The sequence below is a fragment of the Lycorma delicatula genome, chromosome 3, assembly GCF_047948215.1.
Source record: "Lycorma delicatula isolate Av1 chromosome 3, ASM4794821v1, whole genome shotgun sequence".
Lineage (NCBI taxonomy): Eukaryota > Metazoa > Arthropoda > Insecta > Hemiptera > Fulgoridae > Lycorma > Lycorma delicatula.
In genome coordinates, this window is record NC_134457.1 from 56,144,701 (window position 1) to 56,158,856 (window position 14,156).

At 25.6% G+C, this 14,156-nt stretch overlaps 1 protein-coding gene across 4 annotated transcripts in view; it reads left to right on the forward strand.

Moving 5' to 3' along the window:
- The window catches only part of nAChRalpha6 (nicotinic acetylcholine receptor alpha6), a 387,283-nt gene that overhangs the window by 308,626 nt on the left and 64,501 nt on the right, over positions 1-14,156 (forward strand). For all 4 annotated transcript variants that reach the window (XM_075359830.1, XM_075359828.1, XM_075359827.1 and 1 more), the window contains 2 exons: positions 7,328-7,403; positions 10,554-10,748. In XM_075359830.1, the coding sequence (XP_075215945.1) occupies positions 7,328-7,403; positions 10,554-10,748 (271 nt within the window). The remainder of the gene's footprint in view (positions 1-7,327; positions 7,404-10,553; positions 10,749-14,156) is intronic.

A 14,156-nucleotide genomic window follows, 5' to 3' on the forward strand; every position in this document is an offset into this window, starting at 1 on the left:
GTTAAGTATTCATCCTCCACACATAGCACTCATTCCTTTCATAGTTTTAATTTAATACTTAATCACTAACAAATTCCATAATTATTAAATGTTTTTAAAGTGATAGTTTAATTAAGTGAAAAAATTTTAATTAATGTAAACATGAGCATATATTAATATTTAAGAACTTTTTGTTCGGGACTATTTTTATGATTTCAATTTTTTTGCATACATATTTAATTATTACACTATTGCACAATTTTGAGAAGGATTGAGCCAATTTCAGGTCCCATTTTTGTTATTTTGATTTTTTTTCAATTTGTTTTTACTACTCTGATAATGCCTGCATGATTTCCCAGTTGACTATCATTTATATCTTTGTATAAAATGTTGTGCCTGAAACGCTTTATTGCACTTTTTTGCTTTTGTATAATTTTACTTAATAGGTTCAAATAAGCATTTCTTGTTTTTTTATTAACTTTGGAAAATAAGTAACTTTTATTACATTTTAAAATAAATACTAATAATATTTATTTTAATCTTAAATTATTCTAACACTTATTAATTCACTGTTAATATGAAGGTAACTTATCTTTTATTCATTTATGATAAATAGTTAATTTATTGAAATTAATTAAAAATGTATCATTTACTATATTCTTTTCTTTTGTCTCCATCAAATATTTTTCAGAGATCTCTCTTTTTTCAAAATGTTTTTTTCTGTATTTTTTTTTAATATGATAATAAAAAATATTGTCAAATTTCAAAACATAGAGACAGTTATACATAATTTTAAGAACAGCTTACCAAAATTCCATTTGACTTCCTCAAGTGCTTTCAGCTATTCTACCATCTTCAGGAGGAAAAGACTTAATAGAGACAGTTGTTTGCTATCTCAGTCTTTGAAATAGAATAAATTATGCTTCTGCCATTATAATCTACTGGTAGATAGTGAAACTATTATTTTTCTGCAATATATAACTATATTTTTAGTTAAATTATGAGATTTGAATAATTTAAATAAAATTTATTATCTCCTAATCAAAACTGTGTTCAAATTATTTACAAGCATATAAATATAATTAACAAAAATTGAATTATGCTGATAATAATTAACTAGCACATAGTCGTATAAATGTTGGTATATGCATGTTACATTATATTTTATATTTTTGTAATAATAACATAGCATAAATAAATGAATAAAATAAAAATAATATAAGAGGAAATAGACATATATTTTCTAGTCAAGAAATTACAAAAATTTAGAAATAATTAGTGACAATTTAAATCCCTCGTACTCCAAAATTATGCATTGTAAAATAACACAATGAAAGACTATGAATTAATTTAACAAGTAAAACTTTAATATGATTTTAATTTAATAATTTTGGTGCCATTATTTATTAGTAGATTTTAATACTGACAGAATAATTAATTTGATTTCAGTGACTGAAATAGTAAACAAATCTGTACAGTTTGAAAATTTGACAATGTTCTTTATTAATTTAACATATTAAAAAAAAATGTCCTGAAGAATCAAAGATCTTTATGTCCATATGTACACTGATAAAAAGTAGTAAGTAATAAATTTTTAATTAATTTCAAAAAATTAATATATTCTACTGCTAGAAAACAACTTTTTATTGTATTTTTATTAACATTGATACATTATCTTATAAACTTCTACATTACTTCTCATTTATGTAAGTTTTCTGAAAGTGTTCTTATATTATAAAACAAAGAATAATTTATTTTCTTAGTATTTTGCATTAAATTTATCATGCTCTGATAAAAAGTTTAACATTTACATAAATGATACTTGTTTTATATTTACTCGTATTTTTTTGTAATTCTTTGCATATCTCTATTTATAGATAAAATTTATCATGACTAATCAATGTTACACATTAAATACATATATATTCAGGTAGATTAAATTAATTATCCTTAGAATTTCTTAGTAGTGTACACGTACATGTAGTATCACAATTATGCTATTCATTAGTTCCTATGCTCATTGCATGTGATTAATACATTTTCTCTTAATTATCAGTATTTAAGTGTGTCTTGGGATGTAATTTATTTAGTATATGTTATTTTTTTCTTTATGTTATTATTTGCTTGATTTATGTATCATATTCATTAATATGATATAAATTATTTTAGGATTTCTTATAACTGTTATGAAATTGTTGGTTGTTTAGTAAAATTTAATCATATTTAATAGTTAAATATTTATTTTTATTGCAGCATTAAAAATGTGATTTTTTATCATGTATATATATATATATATATATATATGATAAAAATAATCATAGCTTTGTATAAGTATATATATATATATACATACATAATATTTGACCACTGCAATTAATTTCAATTTTTAAATGTTAAATAAATAACTTTTATTTTAATATCTGTTTTTTTTCTGTATTAGTGTAGTTAACTTAATAATTGTAATTTTAATCATCTATAGATACTGTGAAAACCCATTAAGAGATTAAAAACATTATTTATTTTACATTATAGTTTTAAAATACAAATAATTGTTAATTGCATTTTTTATCCATTAACTATAAGAAAGATTAGTGTTTATTATGATGAGAAAGTTTTTTTTAAATTAAAATATGATTGACAGACACAGTAAAATTGTACATATTTTTAAATACTTGTACCCTTTCTTATGAATTAAATTTTGATTGGTTAATATCCATAGGTTAGCCAGTCAATGTTATAGCCAGGTTGATGTCAGTTGGATGAAGACCATTAAATTATAGTTAATTATGGAGATTTGTTGTTCACTCACCAGTCGGTGTTATTTCTAATGACAGTATACTCATTCTGATATCAATCTATGCTTTAAGTAAAAATATGTAAATAAAGACACAATTTTTCTTTGGATTCTGTGTAACAATAACTAACATTCAAATATAACTTGTTATAATAAATTAATAAATGCTACTTTCATTTGGTCTGTATAATTTGAATTTTTATATGTGTGAATTAAACATTAATTAGAAAAACAATTGAAATGTTTGTATCACTTTTCTAACAATAATCTCTTCAGTTATTTTATTTCATTAATTTGATTTTTATTTTCATACAAGTTCTTTGTAGTAACATAGGTTTTTGTCCTAAAGCATTTTTTCTAATACACCCAATGTGTTCCTAATAATGTTATGTTATTTACCATTTTCTTAAGTTAATTTCTTAATGAATTATATCTGAATTTTCTATCTGAATTCTTAGAATATAGTTACAGAAAGTTAATCTGTTTTAGTTTAATTTTCTTTAACATCATTATTAAGAATAAGCTTTCTGCTCTACGTATGAATATTAACTTTTTGCTTTGACATTATTATATTAACTTGTTTCTTACTGCATCACAAGAACTGTTTCACTTCATACTTCATGGTCCACTTAAATCTGACCATTATCATTTTACATTCTTATTTAAAACATCTGATACCGAGCATAATAGTTGCAACAATCTTTGCTAACGACTTCATTTAATCTGTGAACCCCTAGGACTAGGTTAATATCCAACAATAACTTAAACCTTTTTGAAGGTAGAGAATATAAGTCAACCTGGGTATTAGTTAGTTAACCTGATGTCGCTAAGAGAGGTGGGAAGCATACTTAGTTAAGGATAATGTAAAAATGATATATTTCCTCTCAAAAGTTTTCATTATATTGGTCAAAAGTATAAAATAGAATTAATATTTCTCCATCTTGTATTCAACAGCATTAGTCAACCTCAGGTAGGACTAAAGCATAATCAACTGAAAATAAATAAGTGGTTTCCTAGTACCGACATCTAAGTACTTACCACATCACTCTTTCATAAGTCTACTTTTTTTTAACGATATTCTTTCACAATTTTTTTCACTTTTCCCACTTTAAAGATATGTTCATTCTTCCCAGACCATTTATCCCTTATTAATTTTCACATATTTTTCTTACTTTTACTGATTAATTATTCCATTTACAATTGTCTTGTTTTTCATTACGATCCATTTTTATTGTTTACAAATTTACTTTGTAAGTGAAACAAATTTTTATTCTTAATATCATGACAGTGAAAACAGTCCATTCTTTTAGAAATTCAAACATCTCTTAATTGTTAATCCATTCTAACCTAATCTTTAACCTGTTTTCTAATTAACTTCCTAAATAGTACTGGTTAAGTTTTATTTTAGTATATGTCTACTGCTTTCTACTAATGTGTACTTTTTACCCACCTAACTAGGATATTAATCAGATTTCACACAGTCCTTCATTAAAAAGAATTAGTTTTTTTTATAATGTGAGTACTAAGTTAAAAATACTAAGTGGAAAAAAAGTCCACTTTTGGGAGTGAGTTTCTTTCAAGATCAGTGAATTCTTTGAATGAAGTTGCTAATGCTTGTGTTCATACTAATAGCATAAAGCTTGACATGTAGAATGAGGTTCATAACATTACACAGTCAGCTCTTCCAGCAAGGCACCTTAAAAGGAATTTCCTTCTTAGTGGATTCCCTATTTATCTGCAAAAGGTGATCAAAAATTAAGTTACTCCCTTGCCATGTTCTTGAACTGAAAGTGATACATTAATATCTTGTGGTGGCAGCACTGGTTGTGTTGTCTTCACACTTCCCAGCAGCCATTCTGTACAACATTCAGTACGTGTGTAGTGTCGTTGTCAATATGGTGTGTCCTCTAGAAGTTTCGTCCAGCATAGAAGTGCATTCAGTAGTCCAATTTTTGTGGGTAAAAAATTACAATTGTTGTGAAATTCATCACCAGATTGTTGAGGTATATGGTGTGAATCACACCCCATGATCACAAAATGGTCCAAATGTTCAGAAACAGAAGAACAAATGTGAGTGATGAACTGTGTGCTGGGTATCCTTCAAGTGCAAACATTACAACTAATGTGGAATGCGTAAATGAAATGATGTTGAGTAACCGGCACATTAAAATTACAGAGATTGCAAGTAAATTTAACATCAGTTCTGGTAGTGTGTTTGCGATTATTCATGATCAGCTTGGTTACTGTAAGATGTGTGCATAATGGGTGTATCAATGTTTTGCACCTGCTCTTTCTTTTCTTCAGTGTCATTCCCGGACTGGAATAATGTTGAAAAAACTGTTTCGTTGAAAAAAAACTGAAACGTTGAAAAACATTGTTTCAAAAACTGGTCCACAGTTTTTGAAATAAACCATCACAGGAGATGAAAGCTGGATGCTTGATTACACTTCTGAGACTAAACGAGCATCACATGAATGGAGACACAAAAATTTTCCACAGCCAAAAAAAGTGAAAACATCCCCATATGTTTTAAAGGTTATGCTGACAGTGTTTTTCAATTCTGAGGGAGTTGTTTACAGTGAATTTATGCCCTGAGGAACAACAATCAATGCCAAATCTTATTGTGAGACTTTAAAAAACTTGTGTAAAGCCATTATAGATCAAAGACCCAGAAGATTGAGTGATGGGGGTTGTTTTTATTCAAGACAATGCTACTTCTCATTCAGCTCATATGACAAAGAAGTTACTCCAAAAATTCAAGTGGGAAGTGTGGTCTCATCTGCCTTACAGACCTGACCTAGCACTCTGCGACTACTATCTGTTTGGTCCTCTGAAACGAGACCTGGGAGGGAAGCATTTCACTAATGATGATGAATTGAAGGAAGCAGTCCTTAAATGGTTGAAGAAAATTGGACGAAATTTCTATCAGTGGAATTGAATGACTTGTCACAAGGTGTGAAAAGTGTTTAGAAAAACTTGGTGATTATGTCAAAAGATAGATAAAACTATGTAGTTTTTTGTTCAATAAAAAAAAAATTTGCCTTATAAATATGTGTTTGTTTCATAAAGCGGGTGTAACTTACTTTCTGATCATCCCTCATAATTTTTTTATCTAGAAATGTTAAATTTTAATATGCACATGAAATGAGATAACTTCAGAGTAAAAAAGATTTATTAGGATTTTAAAATCTCAAATTAGAATTGTTCTTTACAGTTTCTCATATTATATGAAGATCATTGATATAAGTATAGCTTACCAACATGCATTGCATGCTATCCATTGCAGCCATATCTTGAAGCATAGAAGTATTATTTCTCATTATTCATGCAATTCTTTCTAAAGCACTTCTGTCTTTACAAGACTTTTCAGCAACTAAAATATAACCATTTTTTTTTTCTTAATTATGTGGCACTGACTGTTATGGTTACTAGCGACTCATAAATTTTAATAGCTTTGAATGATATTGTCCTCAATATTATTGAATATTTATAACAATTGAATCTGATTTATTAAATGTCATTCGCATTTATTCTTACTTCATGTACTTCAGTTTTTATTAAGACATTCAAGTTTTTCATTGTTGTCAGATTGAAATAGATCCAGTTTAGCAAGTTTAACTTTTATACTGACACGACTTCCCTTTAGTTCTAACTGTTGTACTGACAAAAAATTAATGTTTAATCTATAAAGCCTTTTCTACATAATTCAGTATTTTTTTCATAAATATTAATTTTCAAAGTATTAATCAAAAGATAATAGTAATTCATCTATTCTTGGAATTGATACAGTTACATATAGCTGTGATGCAAGAACAGTTGAATGTAAGAGTAAATAATTAAAGCCTGATGTACAGTTCATATACTTAACTATTTATTTGTTATAAAACAGTAAAAAAAAAAAAAGAGCACTATAAAAAGTGATAACAAAGCCCATTTAACAATAATTACTTATATTTTTTTTCATAGAGTAATTATAGTTTCATTCACAGTGAACTGCATATTTACTCAAAATTTTATTTTGTTATTTACTGTTATTAATTTACCATCTTATTATTAAATTGTACTAATATTTTTTTTTGTATATTATTTAACCTTTTTTCCTGATATAGCCTCAAAAAATTGTCCAATATAAGTAAAATTTAAATCGATTTATAGCATTTTAATTGTTGATGACAAAACATGTAAGAAAATAATTAACAATAACAATAATTGGGAATTATTTATAACTTATCATATATTGTTGCATTTTTAAATATTGATAACATTATAAAAATGAAATGAGTATCATAATTTACTCTCACATGTCTGTATATTAATGATTTGACATCTTTAATTTTTTTTGTAATTATTTTGTTGCTTTTATATGTAATATACTAATATATTCTCTAAGTATGATATTAGTAAAGGCTGAATTCATACCCACAGACTATCTCTCATTTCCACAGATTAATTTACATGTAATAAGTATAGTCCAATAAGTATTTATTTGGCTTTTCATGATGAATTTCTAATCTAAACATAAATATTTGTTTTTGTTGTTATTTATAATTACAGTTAAGTTTAGAATTGAAAGATGAAGCTGGTGGTGACCTTTCTGATTTTATTACAAATGGAGAATGGTACCTTTTAGGTAAGTTTAAAAACATTTGATTTAGTTATATTATTAATCAAATTCTTTTTATTGATAATATTGTTATAAAAAATGATTAGTAACAAAAATTATGTAAATTTATTCATTTTTAATGACTATTTAAATTTATTTTAAACTTTTTTGTTTTTTTGTTTTTTTTAACCATAACACTTTACATTGGACTTAATGTAGATGCTACTACTTTTCACTGTTGTGTCAACTGATAGCATCACTGACAGTTTTTTTTTTTTTTTTTTTAGGAAGACATATTAAGATGTTTCTTGGTTATTAATGTTGGTTTATCAGTGACTTGTTTCTTTGCTGTGATTGACAATTTATGATTATTACAGATTTTTTTTTATGTATTCATTATATCTTTAATGCTGTATCTCCTTTTTCCAGTATAAACATAACACAGTCACCAAACAAACATAATGTACCAGAAATAAATTATCTTAAACGTTCCAGCTGCACAATGATGTGTTGTTTAGTTGATATTTGTTAGTACACTTTCTTGTTCCAAAATAATAAGTAATAATTGCAAATTAGTAATTACTATTTCAAGCTAATAAACTACATTTAATATGAACTTCAATTTGACTATTTTCAAAAAGTCTTTTGTGTTCAAATTCTGACATTTTTGCTTATATTTAGAAATTACTGCAAAATTAATAGATTTCATGAATTTTATGAAAAAAGTAACAGAATGATTAGTTTTATATTTATTGATGTCAAATCAAGCTGGATATTTCTCATTTTATTCCTATATAAAAAATAATGATAGTTAATTTCTAACACTATTAGAACTAAGGTATTGTATTTTAATAAATTTATTTTATATTAATACTCATTAGTAGAGAATTTTTCTTTTTTCAAAATTCACTCTTTTAAAATCCCCTCTTTCTACAGTGGTGTATTTTAATTCATTTTTTAGAATGTTTTACACATAAATTTATATTTCTTTGTTCCAAAAGTTTTGTTGTAAAAGAGTTGAATAAATTTTAATGAATTACAGTTAGGATGTCCAATTTAAATTAAGCACTGGTTTTACTGTATATTTTCATTTTGAATATTTTTCAAAATAGTGTTCATAAAATCATTTTAAAAATAAACTTTGAAAATTTTATCTGAATCATATTTTTTCTTTCAGAAAAATTCAATTCTTTTTGTGTCAGAAAACTGCAATGAATATCAATATGAAATATCCTGCTATAAAATAATATTAATGTAATCAATATGGTTTTGTTCAGGTAAAAAAAGACTTACCTTTCTCAGACTACATTTGTTTATTAATCAGTATATTACTTATACGTAAATTTATCATAAGTTACTAATAATTATTTGTAGAAATTTTTTCATTTTTAATACCAAACCATATAAAATTTTTATCAAACTAATGTTTTTTAATAATATTAATTCAATATCCAATACCAGATTCCATAAGCAACACAATGAATAATATTTATTTACTTATATTCACATTAATAAGACAATCAAATTTAGAAACGTTACTCTGTAATTGTATTATCCTGTTAATGCTAAATATTTATTGACATATCAGGACTGAACAATAGAATAGACTGAAAACTGACTAAAATTTGTTTAATATTTTATATAAATAATAAAAGACCAATTAAAACTCCAGTAATGAAACGACAGGATGTTTGAGTAAATATTTGTTTGTAACAGCATTCAAGTAAAGAGACTAACACACATGGAATAACATGATAACATGATGTCCTTTGATGTGTGGATGAAACTGACAGAATTGGGATTGGACATATCATGGATTGAACAAGGGTGTTATAATGTTACATTATTGTGACTATATCTGTACCCAAGCTAATATATAACATAAAATTTGTTATTGATGTGTTTCAGAAATGATTACAGGTTTTTTAAAATTTAAACCTTTAATAACAACAAATAATTCTTGTAAATCTTTTATTAGTGAATATTATTTCTTTAAATATAGCAGTACATCAACTTAACTTCTTCTTTTATATCAGAACTGAAATTAACAACTGAAAACATATATTTTAAATCCTTCTACTATTTGATTAACATACATTGTAAAACTTGCATTCCATTTGGTAGCCATGTATGGCAGCTAATTGTCATCATTTGTTATGTTAATTCTATAAGCCCCTTTGCACCTTAAAAAATATGTTCATTGTAAAAATAGATCAGCCATTAACCAAATATAAAAATTTGTAAAATTTATTTGTTTGAAGTTCACTGCCAGTATGTTGGTTGTCTAAACTTGAGGAGTGCACTACAGTTTTCAAGTTTTTTGATCAGTTTGCCATCCAAGAATTTTCACTGAGTGCTATCCTCCATTCTGTAGATATAAACCAGTTATGCTTATTATGGCTGTCATTGTATCTCATTGGATCAGGCCACAATACAAATTGAAACAAATGGAAAATCCAGTAAGTACTTTGGACAACTACTACTCCTTCAAGACCTGAAGAATTTAAAATGGCTAGATCAGTTTATTATTATTATTAATCTATTACATTATTTAACATATATATTGTATTATAATATTGTAATTATAATATAATATTAGTCGTTATATTTCAAATATATACATGTAAACATATTTTATATTATTTAAAAAAGTATGTATGTATGTTAGGAACTATAACCACAATGTTATGTGTGACCTAACAAAAGACAAAGTCATTTCTAAAAATTACAAACACATTCTTAAAGAATAACACGCATCCCTTGCTAGTCCGCTTGAGAGTAAGAATTAAAGCGGTTCCCCCTTCTTTCTTCAATTAGTTGTTAATGAATATCTCAGCATATCAAGCCCATTGAAATGCAGATGACATTCAGCCCTAAAAGTAGCATCTTTATTCTATTCATCACAGTGACTAGTGGAACTAGTCACAGTATTGACTATTAAAAGGGGTACTATTAATGTATCCCTTTCTGTAGGAAACAAAGCATTATATATGCTGTTTTCACTAAAAAGGTAAAAAATGATAGTCTTAGGAAAATTTTTTTTTTTTTTAACTTTGTTTCTTGTTTCAAAGCTTACCTATACTTGCACAGATAACTTCTCATTTCCAAAAAACATAACCTAGAAATGAATATTTTTTGTGACAGTTACTGTAAATCTAATGTTCTCTTTTGTTGCAGGAATGCCAGGAAAGAAGAATGTACTGGTTTATCAGTGCTGTCCTGAGCCATATATTGACGTCACGTTCACGATTCAAATAAGACGTCGAACTCTGTATTATTTTTTCAATCTAATTGTTCCATGTGTTCTAATTTCGTCGATGGCACTTCTTGGGTTCACTCTCCCGCCGGATTCTGGAGAGAAACTCACGTTAGGTATAGTAGTGTTTACATTAGGTGTAGTGTAAATTGTACATATAAAAATAACTTGTTTTTAGTTTATTTTAATCTTTTTTATTCCATTGTTTTAATAAGTAATAAAACACAATTATTTTGTTGTATTAACAACAAACTTCATCTGTAGAATAACTATTCATCTGATATTTTACATCAGCCTATGGTACTAGATGTAAAAATGGCTAAATTCATTAATGGAAAACACTAAAAAACTATTTTTAAGAAATAATAATAGAAATCTGAAACTGGTATGCATTTTTGCTGTTAAAAACTCATCATCAGTAGATATAAGAAAATTGAATAAGGTAAATGTAAATATAAAAAACATACCTTAAAATACTAAAAAAATCTTGAAAAAATAATTACAATAAAAAATGAATAGCAATAAAAACTTCTACCAATATTTAACTAAGATATTTATTATTCAATATTGTTTTAAATCGAAAGTGGAAAATTACCTTAAACTTCCTAGCAACTTAAGCCACTTAAATTGCCCACTCCAGTTGCTATTTGTGTATCCACACTCCACAGATAAGTTAGGATTAGAAAAAATCTAAGAAAGACAGAGATGTGTGAACCTTTGATTGTGATAGAAATATCTCCTATATCAAATATCTTATCTAAAATTCAAGTCAAACATGGAAATTAATTTTCTGCTTTAAAATTAATTAAAACAATTGTATACAAATATTTAGTTATTGTTCTTGTTGCTCAGTTTGTGCCATTTCTTATGTATTGTTTTTTTTTGTTTTTAAATTCCTTTTATCTCTTATTTTCTGGGGTTAGGCAGGTTCTTTCTTCAACCTTTAATTATATTTAACCTTTCTTTCAACCTTTAGTTTAACCTTTCTTCAACCTTCTTGTTGTCAATTTACTAGAGGGTATGTAGTATAAAAATTTATGAGTAAAAAATGTTCTGACTGACTGGGGCTCTAACCCAGAACCTCAAAAAAAAAATTGAGGTGAATCAGTGAACCATTATAGTCAGTGTTGATTATTTATTAATTGTTTTTATTGTCAATATTTATTTTATGTACTTTCATTTATTTTAAGGTAGGTTTTTGTATTTTTGTGCATAACCTTAAGTAATTTTCTTTTATCTACTAGTGATGATTATTAAGCAATCTAAATGCTCATCAAGATTTTTTTTTTATAACTAATTTTTAATAAGTAGTTTCTATTTTGTTTTATTACAATATTAATTTTTGTTTGAATGAACTACATTAGGAATGCTCTTAAATATGTTTTGTTTTTTTGTTTTTATTAATCAAAACATTTATTTTTTTATGGTATGAAAAATTATTTTATAATTACCATATTTAATTTTTTACCAGAGCATCATTTATTATATTACCTGTGTAATATATGTAGGTATTATGTCTTATTATTTTTAAAATCCTTAAAGTATCCAGTAAATTCTGTTTAGCTTAACCAAACTACATCCAGAATTATCCAATCTATGAAAAAATCATTTTTTAAAGCTTATTACATGAAATAAATATTTTCCTGGAAACACTCTTTCAATATTTACAGAATTTCATAAGCTGTATTAACTCTCAAAAGACATCATTTTGTTATGTAGATCAGAGAAAAACAGCAACCATCCTAAATTAACTACTTGTAACGAAACTTAACAATTTAATGCATGATATATACACAGTAGTACAGTAAAACCTGTCAACGATGGAATTTCAAAAGTTAAATCACTTTTCTTTAAAAAATAAATTATTTATCATAGCTTACAGATGTTCATAAAAAATAAAAATTATAGTTCAAATTTTTTACTTTGGAAACTTTTTATTTACATATGTGTATTAGTAATATCAACTTATGCTCTTATTATTACTGCAAGAATACAGACGTAATTTAAGAAAGGGGAAAAAATTATTGTTCCATGTTACAGAGTTTTACAGTTAAATATATATTAGTTACTTTTCTATAGATTGTTGTTAGTATTTGGATATACAGCCAAAATAAGTATTTTGATTTCAAAATATAATTTTTATTAAATTGTATACTAATTCATTAACAGCAGTCTTTGGGAATACATTTAATTATTGTAACATATTTGATTAAAATAAATTTGTATAGACCATATAATGTAAAAGATATACCCATATAATTTATTCTGGAATTAATATGAAGATTTGTTGTAATATATTCTTCATAGAACTGTTAAATTTGATACATAATTTTAGCAATATTTAGTACAGTATGGCAATTTTTTCTCTCTATTGAATAACAAACAAACATTATTGTGAAAAAAGGACCACCTAACTATTAAAAAAATAACAAACAGTATTATATTGACATCAGTTTTAACTTTACTTATTCATAAACTACAATTGTGTGTTTTTTTTTTAATTTAATATATTTAGTTAACATAACAGAGAACTGAAAGTTAAATAAATTAATTGTTAGTGATGCTTATATAATAACCACTGTACTCTTTAACACTTGAGTTAAAAAGTTTAATCACTGAGTTTTTGTTATAACTTATTTATTTTATGATTCCATATACAATGAATGATTTTATTAACAGAAAATAAAGTTAAGCACACCTAGCCTTGATTTTAAATTTAAAAATAGTTTCTCTATGATTGAGTTACAGATTACCATCTTTACTGAATTGCTATCTGTAATGATGTAGCATAAGGTTCTAATAAAATAAGGAATAATTACTTTCAATTCAATCTAAATGGAAAGTACAGTATACTAATCTTGGTCTTTGAGGTTCAATTAATGTCACTATCTCAAGAGTGAAGAAAAATGTTAAGTCTAAGCAAAACCCTCACTTCATATGAAATAATGCATCATCCTCACCTCATATAATGCTTAATGTTGCCGTTATTTCATATTTAAATGAGAATGAAAAGAAATAATTATATATTTTGTTTCACAAGATAACTTCAAGAATAACAATAATTTCAAGAGGCTAGAAAAAATCACATTGCATGAAAGTTTTCTCTTATGACCTTGACTAAATCACAGTCACTCCAAGTTCTCTTGTGGTCAGGTTTTATTGTACGTACTTGTAATTTGTAACCACAAAAATTCATTATTAACAATAATTTTAAATTTCAATTATAAAATTATTTTCCTTCATTTTTTTGTTATTTTACAACTTGTTTTTTATTGGAAATAATAAGATCCGACAACAATGAGAACTGAATTCAAATTGAATTTATTTCACTGATAATGACACATTGAAAATTTAATTTTTAGTATTGGGAAATTTAAAATATTACGATTTTGTTTATTAAAACCATTGCTTATAATTAGTGTGTCAGTGAGGATCTTAATGTTTACTTTAAATAACTGAGTTTCATTATTTATTTATTTTTTTTTTTTTTTGTAAATTCATTACTAATAAGAATGTTCAATTGA